Consider the following 15491-nt stretch of genomic DNA (forward strand, 5'->3'; position numbering starts at 1 on the left):
CGGCCTTTCGACGCACAGGCGCTGGATACCCGCGTCCCCGCCACCGTCATCACCGGCTTCCTCGGCTCCGGCAAGGTGCCGCCTCGCCCTCCCACCCGCCCTTCCCTTCTCGTACAGTGCTTACGGATTGGTGTCCATGTCTAGTATAGTATAGTCTGTAGCCGCTGCCCGCTGCAAGTTTCCTTCAGCTCAGACAGCGGCTGATGTGATTGTTCGGCACTTCCTCCACCCGATCCCAAATATTGGGACACACATGGTGCTCTACTTGTGAAATGCAATGCTCAGACAGCGGCTTATGATGATTGTTGTTTTAAACCACATACATGATACATTTAGCATATAATACACTAATGATTGTCTATTAAGGTTGGATAATTGTACTGAAATCTATAATTTTGCAGACAACCCTCCTGAACCACATTTTAACTTCACAGCACGGGAAGAGGATCGCTGTCATCGAAAATGAGGCAATTTGAATATATATGCGTCTCTTTCCATGTTTTCTTTCCCTGGTTAACATTGTGCATTCAGCCATGCATAATATATTCTTCATGTTTACCATTGTTATCTTTGTGTTTCATATCCTGTTCTGCAATAGGCTGATGTTTGCACTAAGTTGGCTCAATTAGCATTGTGAAGCCAACTGATACACTATGAATGAGCCATATTCGATTTTCTTGTGTAGTTTGGCGAGGTGGATATTGATAGCTCGCTTGTTGCTAGCCACTCTTCTGTTGCTGAGGACATTGTAATGGTGAATAATGGCTGCTTGTGCTGCACTGTCCGAGGGGATCTTGTAAAGATGCTTCTGAAGTTGGTGAAGCAGAAGGGGGACAAGTTTGATCATATTGTTATTGAAACAACAGGTGGATCTCATTGGATGCAAGTCCCTCTTTCTTGCATTATGAGCCTGCTATTGATTTCTGAGCGCCTGACAGTCAACTTCATTGTCCAGGTCTTGCAAAACCTGGTCCTGTTATTGAGACATTCTGTTCAGATGAACTAGTTTCTAAATATGTGAAACTTGATGGTGTGGTTACTATGGTTGATTGCAAGCATGCCATGAAGCATTTGAATGAAGTAAAAGCCAGATGGGTTGTAAACGAGGCAGTAGAACAAGTTGCTTATGCAGACCGGATTATATTGAATAAGGTATTTATTATCATGTATAGAAGATTCAAAAGAGTCAGTACTAGTAGTTCTTAGTTACATCTATTTCTACATTTTTCCTGGTTTCAGAATAGAACTTTCAGAAACATCACTTGCTATTCTAATGTTCTGTAACTTCCATAATACAGATTGATTTGGTTAATGATGCAGAACTGGAGGCATTAACTAACAAAATTAAGGTAGATTGGTATAACAACTTCATGCAATAAGAATGGAAGCTGATGGTTTATTCATTCATGCTGGTTCTTTTCTTTCTTCTCGCAGCTCATAAATGGAATGGCACAGATGAAAAAGGCAAAATTTGGCGATGTTGATATGGATTTTGTGCTAGGAATTGGAGGCTATGACCTTGACAGGTTAGTAATGTTTACTTTCTTTGGTATTGAAGATCATTGGGCTATGATCCTCCAGTACCATTTATTGCTTCTCTAATTGAGGTAAATTAAATGCAGGATTGAGGCTGAAGTTCAATTGCAACAAAGCAAGGAGACAGGCCACTGTCACCATGGAGATGCACATGGTAAAGTTCATACTTTGCTGTCTGATGTCCTGTATCTTCTGGGTTTGTATCTTAAATCAAATTTTGTGATGGAAGAAAAATGGTGACAAGTAAAATTCAAATTGAGGTGGCACGTGGCAGTGAAATTTGACCACCAGTATTTTGCTTGCACTTGTGTGAGAGCATATTGTTTTTTACTTTCTGTCTGAATTTTAGTTTACTCTGCTGGCTTATAGGACACCATCATGATCATGTTCATGATTCAGCTGTCACTAGTGTGAGCATTGTTTCGGAGGGGGTACTTGATCTTGATGAGGTAAATTGTACTTGGGTTAACTCAATGTACTGAAGAACTTGCTTGAAATATTATGTGTTTTCAGTCTTTGTCCCTTCATTGCTAAGTCACGTCTGCATGAACTGGCTTGTTTATTGCTACTTCCTTTTGAAGGTAAATGATTGGCTGGAGAGGCTGGTTGATGAGAAAGGGGAAGATCTGTACAGATTAAAGGGTGTTATATCCGTAAATGAGTCCACTGGACGCTTCGTATTTCAGGTTAGTCAATTTACTATCTTCCTGTCCATTTACTTCAATGAATTTGATGCTACTCCAGTATAGTTCTGATTTTATCGGTACGTTTTCTTGCATCTTTTGCTAGCACAGAAAGACTTTTTCCCCATGCTAACTTCCAAAATTATAGGGTGTGCACTCTATGCTGGAAGGATGCCCGGCAAAGCCCTGGGAACCTGATGAGAAGAGAATCAGCAAACTAGTGTTTATTGGCAGAAATTTGGACGAAGCGGCGCTGCGAAAAGCCTTCAACGGTTGCTTACTATGAATTCTCTAGTCACGCCTTGATCCTGGGAGGTTGGAGTTACGAACAGAAGCACCACAAGGTGTAAAGTGCAGGCAGATACAGGATGCTGTATGTTTTCCTGCTGATGTTCGCCTCATGTTCGTCTGAGAAACTGATCACTGTTACAGTTACGAATTACCAACATGCTAGGTATAGGACTATCCATTTTTGTGATGCATTAGTGCCCAAGGTTTGTGTTTACGTGCCATCTGGGTTAGTACCAGGCTTGTGAGCTGAGAAACTTTAGTTGAGTTTGGGTCCGTTCGGTTAGTTAGGATTGGACCGAGGAACCAATCCAGCTTATCAAGATTATACAAATTAATGAACCATTCCAACCGGGAATCGTTTGAGGGACTCATTCCAGAGTAACCGAACGAGCCCCCTTATTCTTGATATGAAATCAACCCGAGTGTGATAAATTATAAATCAATCCATGTAATGTCGACAGCAAAACTAAAGATTTCATGCCATTAGAGTTTTTAAAAACGTGCTTTTCATGTCATGGTTGCTATTTGACTGAATCTAACCATAAGATCAAATCCAATTACTTCAGAAATAGACTTGATCAAGCAGATTAATTAGCCAGAAAAAAAAACCATAGGCAGTACAGCACTGTGTACACAGCAATACCAACCAATCAAGCGTATACTTGCCGGGTGCCCAACTGCGTACACGGGTACACGCTAACCCTGCCTGCCAAGCGCCCAAGCCAACCGGAGCCAGGCAGGCCGCTACCCGCAACCCAACGGCTGATTTCCTCGGGCACTAGCCGTTACGGCTACAAAGCCCTTCTCCCTCCTTCCCGTACAATCTCCTCCACGGATCCGACCAAGAAGCCCTCCCCGCCGCCTAAGCAAAATCCTCCCCCCTCCCTCCTCTCGGCTCCCGATCTCATCGTCCTCCGTCGCCGCCAGCGAATCCAGCGAGCGATCGGGGGGACGACGCCGTCTCGCGACCAAAGCTCTCCGAGATCCCAGGCTCCTCTCCTCCCCCTTTTCGAGTCTCTTTGATTGGATTGTCTGCTGCGTGTGCCGGTCTAGTAGAAGAAAAAAAATCTGATTGTTTCTCTGAGTTGAATCGTTAGTTTCGTTCTGGTTTCTTGTTCTTTGGTACTAGAGTAGAATCTTTGCGGTAGGATACTTTTGCGTGAATCCTGTTTCTGTGTAGTTACATTGCTCGTGTTGATTTCTGCGTTGATCTTGTTCGTGGCGGTAGTAGTAGATCCCTTCTACTAGCTGCGGCGTGCTCTGTTTACTTGTTCTTGTTGCTCCTAGTTCTAACCCATGGACGCAGGATCCAACTCCATCTCGTCGCAGAAGTGCGGCAGCCGACGCGCGGCGCCGCCGCGGCCGGCGCTCCAGGAGGCAGGGTCCAGGCCGTACATGCCGCCGCTCAGCACGGGGCCCCGCAACCCGTCGGCCAAGTGCTACGTGAGTTCTTGACCCCCAATCTCCCTTTCTTCGCACGCACGCGCACGCAGGCTGTTCGTAGGAACCCATCCTTCGCACGAGCACGCAGGCTGTTCGACGGAATGCCTGAACGGTTGATCATCTTGCTTTGCAGGGCGACAGGTTCATCCCGGAGCGGTCGGCGATGGACATGGACTTTGCGCATTACCTGCTGACGGAACCGAGGAAGGGCAAGGAGAACCCGGCAGCGGCGGTGTCCCCGGCCAAGGAGGCGTACCGCAAGCTGCTGGCCGAGAAGCTGCTCAACAACCGCACCAGGATACTCGCCTTCCGGAACAAGCCGCCAGAGCCTCAGAACGTGCTCACGGATCTCCGTTCTGATGTGGTCCAAGCCAAGCCGGCGAAGCAGCGCCGACACATTCCCCAGGTATGCACTGTAGCTGTGTCGTTCTTTGGTGTTGCGGTTGAAGTGCCAATCCATGATGGTTACTGACTGAATGTGCCTTGGCAATTCACGCAGTCTTCAGAGAGGACTCTGGATGCGCCAGAGCTCGCTGACGATTACTACCTCAACCTGCTAGATTGGGGAAGCAGCAATGTGCTGTCCATTGCGCTAGGCAGCACGGTGTACCTCTGGGATGCCTCCAGTGGGTCTACTTCTGAGCTTGTTACCATTGATGAGGACTTTGGTCCTGTCACAAGCGTTAGCTGGGCTCCTGATGGCCGGCACATTGCTGTAGGACTGAACTCCTCTGATGTCCAGCTTTTTGACACTACCTCGAACCGACTGGTTGGTACTTCTTGGGCGCTTCTGATGATGTGTTCTATTACCAATGGTTTTGTTTCTTTTGGTTTTGCTGAAGATGCTCATTGTGATTGATTTTCTCTGCAGCTGAGGACACTGCGAGGTGTGCATGAGTTGAGGGTTGGTTCTATGGCATGGAACGACAGCATCTTGACAACTGGTGGCATGGACGGCAAGATCGTGAACAATGATGTGAGGATCAGGAACAGTGTTGTGCAGACATACCATGGACATGAGCAGGAGGTGTGTGGGCTCAAATGGTCAGGATCAGGGCAGCAACTGGCCAGTGGTGGAAATGACAACCTCCTACACATCTGGGATGTGTCCATGTCATCCTCTGTGCAGTCTGCAGGGCGTACGCAATGGTTGCACAGGCTTCAGGATCACTTGGCTGCCGTGAAGGCACTGGCATGGTGCCCATTCCAAAGCAACCTGCTGGCTTCTGGCGGTGGTGGGGGTGATCGCTGCATCAAGTTCTGGAACACCCACACTGGTGCATGCCTCAACTCAGTTGACACTGGATCGCAAGTGTGCGCACTGCTCTGGAACAAGAATGAGAGGGAGCTGCTAAGCTCACACGGGTTCACTCAGAATCAGCTCACCCTGTGGAAGTACCCATCGATGGTTAAGATGGCCGAACTCAATGGCCATACCTCCCGCGTCCTGTTCATGGCTCAGGTAATCTTTGCTCCCTTACACCCTGTGCTTTTTGCTTGCCTTACTTCGTGTCTTGCATGAATTGTTGTGAACACCCTGTTTATGGATTGCTTGCTTTGCCTTGTGGTAATTCTGCAGAGCCCTGATGGATGCACTGTGGCATCTGCTGCAGCAGATGAGACATTACGGTTCTGGAATGTGTTTGGAACTCCTGAAGCGGCGCCTAAGGCTGCAGCCAAGGCTTCCCACACTGGGATCTTCAATAGCTTCAACCATATCCGATGAAGAAATGGCATCATTGGTATCATTCTACCCCTTCATGCTAATCCTTTGCCTGCTTATCGTTTCACAGAGTCACAATTACTACTAATTCTTAACCAGGTAGCCCTGATAGTCTTTTTGTCTCTTTTGCAGTTCCAAAGAGACCTTCCAGAACCTCCAGACCTGTTAATAGGAACGAGGCCCTTCAACGTCATCGCCAAAACACCATCGAGCTGATGTCCAATAGAAGAGAGCATCATACACATTTACAGTAGTTGACATGTGTACAGTAGTTGACTATTTTGGGTTTTCTAGCGCTATAATCACATTTACATTATATGTCTCCTTGGTATGCTGGTAACACTGGTTGCTGGTCCATAATATTGTACATACAGTTTTATATAAAAAAAACTTCTATAATATTTCCGTGTTTTACACTTAACAGTTACTTTGCTTAGCGTCCAGGCCATGTGTCTACTCACGTTTTTCGTGCTTTCTGATGGCAAGAGGAATAGCAAAATGCTGATATTAGCATGTTGCCAACTCAACAGTTACTGAATTTCTCAAAAGAAAGGGAGCAGAATTTGCATGCTGAATGATCCTATATTCCTACTGCATGCTGTGTCAGGCCACGGTAGAGAGGCTTCAACTGTTCACTGATTTTGTACGGCATCGCTATTTTGTATAGAACTATGATCGCTCAAATTTCAGTTCCTCCGGGTTACTTCTGGCCAGTTCTTGATTATAGATTAGGATTCTCCATACCTCATAATGGAAAGATTAATGGAGTGGTTCACTATGGTGCAACCAAGCTTGAGTCTCATGACGGTAGTGTTTTTACGTTTTTCCTCAAAAAAAAAAGGGTCAAGACTATGATAATTCCCTGATCCTAAGAAAGGAACCAAATGTGGAAGGCTGGCAATACATCAGCACCAACCACTGCATGTGTTCGTGTCATCAAGAAAACAAAAGCTGGTTGCTAAAAAAAAATCCAGCTCCTGTCCGTGGCACTGCACTTGTGGTGCTACGTGGGCCGTCAGATCACGCCCCATCTGATCCTGACCGTCCAGAGATACATAGATGGTCTCCTACCCACCCATGGCCAAGTTGTATCGCAGGTGGCCATTTGCCCACTTCACCGCTTCCCCTTTCTCTTTCACCTTCCCCGCCCTCCTCCGCTTCCTCCCGCGCCCGCTTCCGCCGCCGGCGCCGGGGACCTCTCCGTGGAGGCGGAGGCCGGACGTGGACCTCGAGGGGAACGCAGTAGACCGGGATCCGGGAAGCTGCGGCGGCGTCCCTAACGGCGTCGGCGACTCGTTCTCCGTGTCCCTCATCGAGGCGCAGTTTGGGCCACTCTTGTAGCTGCCACTGCAACTGGGCCGGGCGGAGCTCAGATCTGATCCCAAATAACCTGCAGCCGGCTGCAGCCACTCCTCATCGGCCATGGATTTCATGAAGGTTTTCGATCAGACTGTGCGTGAGATGTAAGTTTATGCCCAGTCTATGATCTCGCTAGTGTGTCAGATTCTGTGAGCGATGCTTATTGGATTCGATTCCGTGAGATCCTGATTTGTTTGTTGCGTATGTGTTCGTGCAGCAAGAGGGAGGTCAATCTGAAGGTGCTAAAGGTCCCCGAGATTGAGCAGAAGGTCGGATCTCGCCACACCCAGATCTTAGCACTGTTTCTCTGTAAAAATTCGCCATTTTTATGTAATATAGTTTCGCTTCTTTAATTGGTTCATGTGGTGGGTGAGCGAGTCATCATTTCCCTAATCATGCAGTTTGGACGTGTTCTCTGTGACTCTATTATGTTATTTCTACAGTTTGTGTACAGAAATTTTAAATGGATACGAGTTTTCATTACCAAATTAAGTAGCATTGTTAATTCAGAATTTAAGGTGAATTTTTGTATCTAAATGCTCTAGGTACCTGACTCACCCTTTTTCTGCACACTTAAATATGCTACCATGGCAATAGATTATCATAGATATTTGGTTACTTGCTTTAAACAAATTTCTAATAATTGTTTTACAACATAACTTCCTGTGGAGTAACCCATGTTTTGTTAAAAAATATATTAGGCACTTGATGCCACAAGTGATGAACCATGGGGCCCTCATGGTAGTGCGCTTTCAGAGCTTGCACAGGCTACTAAGAAGTTGTAAGTTATTGCCCCTTATGCTGTGTATTTTTCTATTAATTGCTTATTGTTGGTGCTCAAACGATGCTTCTAAAATCTGCAGTGCTGAATGCCAGATGGTAATGAATGTCCTATGGAGTAGGCTTGCTGAGAGAGGCGCGAATTGGCGTCATGTGTACAAGGTTATTGCTTCTTCATGACCATTCTATGATATTATCTTTTCAGCAGTGATGGGTCTCTATTCTGTAATTTCCCCATTGGCCATACTGACCACCAAGAGGAGAAACTTGTATTGTCTGAATTTTTCATCTATAGTTTTGTTCACTAAGAAAAGACTATGTCCAGGCCTTGACAATTATTGAGTACTTGATAGCAAACGGTTCTGAGAGGGCAGTTGATGACATTCTTGACCATTATTCTAAGATCTCGGTATGCCTTATTCTGTGCTTTTATTATATTCTCATTTGTTTGATTTTGAATACCATTAAACACTTTCTTTTATATGCTGTTTCCATTAAGGTTCTTTCAAGTTTTGAGTATGTGGAGCCTAATGGAAAAGATGCTGGAATAAATGTGAGAAAGAAAGTAGAAACTATTGTGGGCATCCTAAATGACAAGGAGAGAATAAAGGCTGTGAGAGACAAAGCGGCCAGCAATCGTGACAAGTAGGTTCTCTTGAGAAATTGTTGAGTGTTTGCTCTCACTTTTTTGGTTGTGTTCTCATCTATAACACATATTGTTGTGACTGAAGGTACGTTGGACTATCGTCCACAGGGATAACATATAAGTCAAGCTCAACCGCATTTGGCAGTAACTACAGTTCAGGCGAACGTTATGGGAGTTTCAGTGGCACAAGGGAAGGTGACTCATTCGGTGACAGTTACAGGGACAAAGAACCTGTTAAAACCTCCACAAGTAATACTGGCAGCCAGAAATCTGGCAGTAAGTTGAGAAAGGACACAAAGCCTGATAGAAGGTAGTTCCAACTTCCAAGTTACTCATCATATTCTTCATGCACCAATTAAGGGCTGCTGGTTTTCAAGTTGTATTGGTGTAGCCTGTGGGTTAGGTTACTGGTGGTAGTTTTTCTGCGTGCTTGGCATAACAGTAAGGTCCAAGGTGAATTGAAAATTAATATGGTTTGAAAGTACAACTCGTTGTCACAAAATCATAATACTACTTTTATTGGTGTCACATTGTTGTGAACCAAGTTGTTGAGCATGTCAAGTTCAGTGATTCGTTTTTATAGCTTTATCCAGACTTACACTGTTGTTAAACCAGGAATGAGGATTATAGTTCGCCCAGCTCCTTGAAGCCCCCATCTAATACAAACAACAGCGAGGACGACTTTGATGACTTTGATCCCCGTGGATCTAATGGTAAAATCTTTTACCTATTTAGTGCCTATGCTACTTCATTACCACGAATGCCTTTCGCTATAAATTAAGTGCATGTTCAAGTTTCGGCAGAAAAGCTTGTTACAATAGTCAGTTGAGCAGTTCAGGTCACAGTTTTGCATTGTATTAATAATAAATATTTTTGTGTCAAAAATAATAATAAATATTTTGCCAAAAGTAAACTTGTACGATTGGCTTTTAGCCAGTTCTAAGCATGAACAGATTTAGTGCATTTATTTTTAGAAAAAGAGAGAGAAGTGAACCATAGTTTGTCCATTTTTTTAAATAAGAACAATACCGTAAACTAATTACATGAATCATATTTCTTTGATAACTGAATTAATGTGTTGGAAACCTCAGATAGGCTCTCACAAGTATGACTGTAGTAATAAGTGAGTTTTTGCCTTTTATTGACCATTGCCAAAAGTACCAAAATTTAGATTTGTGTGTAATTCTTCCAAAATTAACTGAGGCAGGGATAGGGTCAGCTGTCTATTTGTGATTTTTTTTTTTACGATAACCTGTACAGAAGCCTCCTATTCATTAAGTAGAGGAAGAAAACAGAGTTCAGGGGAGATCACAGGCAGGGATAGGGTCAGTTGTCTATTTGTGATTTCTTTTACAATAACCTGCACAGATGCCCCTTATTCATTAAGTAGAGAAAGAAAACAGAGTTCAGGGGAGATTACACGAGTAGGTTCTCCCTGCCACCTGGCCATTTTAGCATAGGGTGCATACTTGAGAAATAAATTTATGACATAAAACACAACAACTATGGCACTGAAGTGTTCCTTGGTGGCTTTCTGCACAAAAATGTCTATAGATTGGCATTTCTTCAATTGGGTGATCGGGTCTATGTGCGATTCTCAATGCTGTTTGTTTTTTTCTGTAGGCAAAGCTACTGCTAAATCAAGCGAGGTGGATCTGTTTGGGCCAAACTTGATGGACGATTTCATTGATGCATCTCCAGCAACAGACAGTGCCGTAGAACCACAGGCCGATCTGTTTGCTGATGCAGATTTCCAAACAGCAACTGCAAGCGCAGAGACAGCTGCAAATACGGATGTCCAGGTTTGTTTCTCCATATGTTAAGGCTTATGTATATACGGAAAATCATCTAATGCTTGCATACATTCCTATAATCAAGTGGATTACTTGGAAGAGGATAGATACAGTGAAAACCGTGCTTCACTGCTAGTGTGCCAATGTAAAAAAAAATTGAAAATATTTTTAGCATATCATGTAGTTTTGCATTCCCCGTACCATGATTCAGCATGTTCATAATAGAAAATTACTGCAGGATAACGTTGACCTTTTTGCGGAAAAGACATCTTTTGCTGCAGCATTTCTGCCACAGACTGGGTTTATTCCACCACCAAGTTCTGGGATATCTTCTGAAGTAAACACTTCGGTATCCAAGAAAGCGGCTCCTGAACCTTTTGATCCTTTTGGTGCTATTCCTTTGAACAGTTTCGATGGATCTGACCCATTTGGTGGCTTCAGCTCAAATGCCGGATCATCTACTGTACCACCACCCACCCACAGTTCTACTGGAAATGTCAGCACATCAAGCCAGAACCTTCAGGCTGCATCAGACTTTGGTACCTTTGTATCGAACAATGAGGAAGCAGCTAAAGATCCATTTGATCTTTCTTCAACTGTCAATGTCGGAAAAACACCTTTGGCAGCTCCCAAGACAGATGCATCTGATTTTGGTGCCTTTGTATCTAGCACTGAGGAATCAGCGAAGGACCCTTTTGATCTTTCTTCGAGTAGCAACATTGGAAAGACAGACCAAACACCTTTGGCAGCTCCCAAGCCTAGCGCAAAGAAAGAAAATTTTCAGGTGAAGTCTGGCATATGGGCAGACTCCTTGAGCCGAGGATTGATTGATCTGAACATAAGTGCACGTATGTTCCTTGTTTCTCTTTCCTTGTTGTCAATTATATCTATCAACTTGATATACAAATATCTAATGTCAGAAATGTTGATGATTGTCATTGTTTCTGCCAAACTGCAGCAAAGAAGGTGAACCTAGCTGACATTGGAATCGTCGGTGGGCTCGGTGATGGGTCTGATGAGAAGGCCATGCCCTCTTGGACCATGGGCACGGCATCTGGCCTAGGAATGTCTGGTATCCCATCTACTCAAGGTGGAGGCATCGAGAGCTTAGCAAACTACAACAAGCACCAGTTCGGCTTCAAATGAGCCTTGAGAAATACCTGGGAGATCCGATTATCCGCTGTTTCCTCTGCTGGCCTGCCCCTTCTATATATGCCTATTGATTTAATTTCCTTCTGTTCGTTCTTTGGTGATTTCGCCACTATACATTTTGTGCCAACCAATCTTGCCCTGTATTGTCACTCTTGCATGGTATTTATCAGGTTTGTGGGGCATGATATTTATTGCGTTTGTGGGTAAGCATACAACTCCCCATTCTGACCCCGTTTCAGTTGGGATGATACGTCCGGTTGCTATGCAGCATGTGTAAATCCTGTGGCTTCCCTCTGCAGTCTGTCTGTCTGTGTAATTACAGTACCATCTTGCAATGCTTGAGATTTTGTTTCAGTAATAAGGAGAATCTGTGCCCTTGGTGATGTTGACTCATGACTGATACTGATTGGCGCCTGTAGATGTGTGAACTGAATGCGATTCAGCTTGTTCAGGCGAAGATGTTTGCGAGTCCGGCCTGATGGCAACATGGTCTGTAAATGGAGCCATCAGGTTCAGGGCATCGGCAGATTGCAGGGCTGCGGTGGGTTCCAACAGCACTGAATCAGGAAAGTGACGCTGCAGCAACGCCAAAACAGGCGGTTCGTCGAATCTTTCCTCGCAGCCTCGCAGTTTATGCCACAAATTGATCGAAAACAATGTGGCATTGTACGAAAAGAGCCACACTAGGGGTTATACGGAGATGCTCGAATCTACCGGTTTTAGCATTCGGCTAATCATCTGCGGCGACGATGCCCTGCTGGATGCGTGGACTCCGACGCTTGGAGGTTGGGATGGAGACTCATCCATGGGATCCAACAACAAGAGGAGGGCGGCGGCGGTCAGCGGCTCACACGGCGGCTCGCGGCCACAGCTGGCGCGAATATTCCAGCCGATATCAGCGCCCGCCATCTCCGCCGAACCTCCCGCTCGAGGGCCCCACCCGAGCCGCCGCTGCGCTCCCCGCGCTGCCGCGTGCGCCCCCGCCGTCCCGTTCCCACGCAGAGATTCGAAACCGACGTGATCTGGCGGCAATTTTCCCTCCCTGTCCTTGTACCCGCCTTGGTTGGATCGTTCTGAACGAATCTGAATGCAACTACTTTGTTACTGCAGAATGAGTGTCTACATGTTCTTTCAGGATGAAGCTACTGACAAGACAGTATTTGAAACGGCAGGAGCAGGATCACACGGATTTCCTTTTCTTTTTCTTGAAATCATGCGTCCTAACTGTGCTAAATTTTGTTCATAATTTTCCTGTACCGGGTGTGTCTCGTGTCTGAATCTGAAGGAGCGGCGGCCAAGTGGCTCCCCCGGATTGGAGGCGGGCGCTGCCGAGATGCCCGTTCGTTTCGTTTTGTTTGGTTCCACGCGCCGTTGCGTTGCGATGCGTTGCACCACCCCAAGCGCTAGCTGCTCAAGTCGTCCTAGATTCCTCACACACATGATGCCCTCCTCCGCCACACCCTGCGCTCCCCACCTCGCTCCGCGCTCTTGTCCTCACATACACCTGTGCTCACGCTCGCGTTACACCGGCCGCGGCATCATCGCTTCCCCCTAGGACGTGGAGAGGGAGCGGCGATCGCCGGGAAGGAAGGAATGATGGAGGGGAGATACGGCGGCGGTGGCGGTGGGGCGATGTCGCGGGACCCCAAGCCGCGGCTGCGGTGGACGCCGGACCTCCACCAGCGCTTCGTCGACGCCGTCGACAAGCTCGGCGGCCCGGACAGTGAGTCCTCTCTTTCCTTTCCTTCCTGCTTCGGTTCCTCGATCAGATAGTTTACTCTGTCCTGATGAAGCCTTCTGGACCTGAAGGCGATGGCTCCTAAAATCCTCTGCAATCTGCTAGTGCCATGCTGCTATTACAGTGCAGAGCATGTAGGCGTGCATTGTTCAGGCCGAACTCTGCTCGGCTTGGCTGTGAGCTACTCAGCTACTGCCTGGTTGAGTAGTTGACCATAGAGCCTTGTGCAAGTTCAATACAGCATAGTCAAACAGCCTAAAAGGCACATGTATAATTCAATTGGCATAGGCGCAATGAAGACAGTTGACGAGAACATTGTCAAGAATTTCCTTTCGAAACAGTGGTAGTTTTTCTTCAATAAAAAAAAACAGTGGTAGTCACGTCATCTGTCATGCTAGAAAATAGATCAAGCGCAATTCATCTTTCCTTCTCTGAACTGACACTCTGTAGCTAATCAATCTCATGCTCATCTGAATTTTGTTTCCTTGAGCATATCTGTATTCTTGAGTAACCATTTCTTGTGCTGACCGGAACAGAAGCAACGCCAAAGTCGGTGCTCAGATTGATGGGCATGAAAGGCCTCACTCTGTACCATCTGAAAAGCCATCTTCAGGTTTGAGCTCTATTTCTTCACCGCTTTAGCATTGCTAGACACTTGTGCTCCATTGTACTAACAGATTGTGACATTGATACTGATGTGCATAGAAATATAGACTCGGAAAACAGGGAAAGAAAAGCACAGGTCTGGAACTTGCCAACGGTGGTGGTATGAACCTTGCACTTCGTCACTTTCTATCATCAGGATTTACCGAGCAAAGTTTCCATTCTTATCTTCGTACTTTCGCTTCTTCTGTCATCAGGATTTGCCGCACCAGGCCTCAGTTTTCCCACTCCAACACCTATTCCAGGTGTTCCTGCTGAAGGAAAGAACACAGGGTAACTAGCAATTACCTTTCGCTGTCCAACTACTTGCAAGTGATATATCCGGCCTTTGCGCACTACAGGAAGTCAACCTATATTTGTTGCAATTAGCATAATGCATTGTGTTTAAGTAGACAACTGTAAATGCCACAAAGCAGTCCCTGACAAAAGCAACACAATGATTGGGTTTCCTATCTGAACCTTAGTTTAAGCTGCTATATTACTTGCCCTACCCAACTCCTATTCTCACAGGCAACAACATCAGTTGTCAATCATAGTGGATTTCTGAAACATCTACAAAACAGGTATTATTTTGCTGCATGTATGGGACGTAGAAGCATAATCACAATAAGAGGAAACCAAAAATTGGATGAGTCAAAATCCCAAACCAGGAATCTGTCTATCAGTAGATAATAATATAAATGGGGCCCTGATTAGAAATTCACCTGCTAAGATCAAGTATTAATTTACAGTAAATGCAAACTATTTCCACTTTATATCTTCAAACTTCAAAGTTTGTCTGCCAATTTCCTTGTACAAAGAGACCCAGGAATGTGAATACAACTGATTGCTTTTCGTTATGTGACTAAATTGGACACCTTTTTATTGTTGAACTTTTATGGGTAATGGTTGAACTAACCATTTCTAAAATATTTTTTTATGTAAATCAGAGAGATGCCACTTGCTGATGCACTAAGGTATCAAATTCAAGTCCAAAGAAAACTACAAGAACAACTTGAGGTAAGAGTAAGACAGTTTACATCGCTGCCACGAGCTTATGCACTCCAAAACTTTGTTCCTTAACATTACGAGAGCTTATGTCTGCAATCAGGTGCAAAAGAAGCTGCAGATGCGAATTGAGGCCCAAGGGAAGTACTTAAAGGCGATACTAGAGAAAGCTGAGAGAAACATTTCCTCCGATGTAAATGCACCCAGTGACAACATAGAATCAACCAGATCACAGCTCATGGACTTCAACCTAGCACTATCAGGTTTCATGGACAATGCAACTAGAGTGTGCGAAGAAAATAACGAACAATTGGTGAAAGCTTTATCTGATGACAAACATAAAGACAATAATTTAGGCTTTCAGCTCTACCAAGTAGGATGTCAGGGGGCAAAGGAAGTCAAATGGACACCAAAAACTGAAGACTTGCTCCAACTAGACTTGAATATTAAAGGCGGATATGACCTCTCCTCTAGAGGAATGCAAGCATGTGAGGTAGATTTGAAAATCAACCAGCAGATGATATAGAGATTTGTTCAAGAAGCTGACAGTTTTGGGAAGTTAACTCTTTATTATTAGGCTATTTCTTTCCTGTGGGTACTGAGTATGCTTGTCCACAGCTCACAAATTTGCTTTACTCTCTGCTAATGTAAAATCTGCGGAAATGCCTGTCTCCCAACACCATTGTAGTTGACGCGT

The 15491-nt window shown here is 45.1% G+C and overlaps 5 protein-coding genes across 6 annotated transcripts in view; 4 read left to right on the top strand and 1 right to left on the bottom strand.

Annotated features, from left to right (window-relative positions):
• Positions 1-2927, top strand: part of LOC101753757 (COBW domain-containing protein 1) — a 5861-nt gene extending 2934 nt beyond the window's left edge. The window contains exons 2-11 of the mRNA XM_004978151.2: positions 4-75; positions 402-467; positions 686-866; positions 956-1152; positions 1299-1349; positions 1435-1526; positions 1623-1690; positions 1906-1985; positions 2118-2222; positions 2368-2927. Coding sequence (XP_004978208.1) covers positions 4-75; positions 402-467; positions 686-866; positions 956-1152; positions 1299-1349; positions 1435-1526; positions 1623-1690; positions 1906-1985; positions 2118-2222; positions 2368-2505 — 1050 coding nt within the window. The 3' untranslated portion in view covers positions 2506-2927. The remainder of the gene's footprint in view (positions 1-3; positions 76-401; positions 468-685; positions 867-955; positions 1153-1298; positions 1350-1434; positions 1527-1622; positions 1691-1905; positions 1986-2117; positions 2223-2367) is intronic.
• A 328-nt stretch (positions 2928-3255) lies between these two features.
• LOC101767662 (cell division cycle 20.2, cofactor of APC complex) lies at positions 3256-6097 on the top strand. Its single transcript, XM_004976622.2, has 6 exons — positions 3256-3953; positions 4087-4359; positions 4453-4722; positions 4825-5415; positions 5533-5695; positions 5809-6097. The coding sequence occupies exons 1-5, from the start codon at positions 3807-3809 to the stop codon at positions 5677-5679; spliced, it is 1428 nt and encodes a 475-aa protein (XP_004976679.1). The 5' UTR covers positions 3256-3806; the 3' UTR covers positions 5680-5695; positions 5809-6097.
• A 665-nt stretch (positions 6098-6762) lies between these two features.
• Positions 6763-11795, top strand: LOC101768061 (clathrin interactor EPSIN 1). The gene is made up of 11 exons (XM_004976623.3): positions 6763-7139; positions 7253-7304; positions 7737-7816; positions 7899-7977; positions 8141-8224; positions 8315-8460; positions 8547-8771; positions 9077-9174; positions 10085-10263; positions 10493-11102; positions 11213-11795. Exons 1-11 carry the CDS (start codon positions 7099-7101, stop codon positions 11398-11400), a joined length of 1782 nt encoding a protein of 593 aa, XP_004976680.1. The 5' UTR covers positions 6763-7098; the 3' UTR covers positions 11401-11795.
• A 943-nt stretch (positions 11796-12738) lies between these two features.
• LOC101768861 (myb family transcription factor PHL11) lies at positions 12739-15451 on the top strand. Its single transcript, XM_004976625.3, has 6 exons — positions 12739-13129; positions 13681-13757; positions 13850-13910; positions 14005-14080; positions 14737-14806; positions 14898-15451. Exons 1-6 carry the CDS (start codon positions 13000-13002, stop codon positions 15318-15320), a joined length of 837 nt encoding a protein of 278 aa, XP_004976682.1. The 5' UTR covers positions 12739-12999; the 3' UTR covers positions 15321-15451.
• The window catches only part of LOC101768464, a 4406-nt gene continuing 2259 nt past the window's right edge, over positions 13345-15491 (bottom strand). The window contains exon 4 of one of the 2 annotated variants that reach the window (XM_012847900.3): positions 13345-14058. In XM_012847900.3, the coding sequence (XP_012703354.1) occupies positions 14044-14058 (15 nt within the window). In that variant the 3' untranslated portion in view covers positions 13345-14043. Of the gene's footprint in view, positions 14062-15491 lie in introns of both variants that reach the window. The other variant, XM_012847899.3, reaches the window with a different exon arrangement.

Source organism: Setaria italica, chromosome VII (assembly GCF_000263155.2).
Source record: "Setaria italica strain Yugu1 chromosome VII, Setaria_italica_v2.0, whole genome shotgun sequence".
NCBI lineage: Eukaryota > Viridiplantae > Streptophyta > Magnoliopsida > Poales > Poaceae > Setaria > Setaria italica.

Coding starts and splice junctions, on each gene's coding strand:
- LOC101767662 (XM_004976622.2), top strand. CDS start 3,807: ATGGACGCAGGATCCAACTCCATCTCGTCGCAGAAGTGCGGCAGCCGA. Junction 4,360..4,452: donor AGCGCCGACACATTCCCCAG/GTATGCACTGTA, acceptor CAATTCACGCAG/TCTTCAGAGAGGACTCTGGA. Junction 5,416..5,532: donor GCGTCCTGTTCATGGCTCAG/GTAATCTTTGCT, acceptor GTAATTCTGCAG/AGCCCTGATGGATGCACTGT.
- LOC101768061 (XM_004976623.3), top strand. CDS start 7,099: ATGGATTTCATGAAGGTTTTCGATCAGACTGTGCGTGAGAT. Junction 7,140..7,252: donor GATCAGACTGTGCGTGAGAT/GTAAGTTTATGC, acceptor GTGTTCGTGCAG/CAAGAGGGAGGTCAATCTGA. Junction 8,225..8,314: donor ACCATTATTCTAAGATCTCG/GTATGCCTTATT, acceptor GTTTCCATTAAG/GTTCTTTCAAGTTTTGAGTA.
- LOC101768861 (XM_004976625.3), top strand. CDS start 13,000: ATGATGGAGGGGAGATACGGCGGCGGTGGCGGTGGGGCGATGTCGCGG. Junction 13,758..13,849: donor ATCTGAAAAGCCATCTTCAG/GTTTGAGCTCTA, acceptor TGATGTGCATAG/AAATATAGACTCGGAAAACA. Junction 14,807..14,897: donor AACTACAAGAACAACTTGAG/GTAAGAGTAAGA, acceptor GTCTGCAATCAG/GTGCAAAAGAAGCTGCAGAT.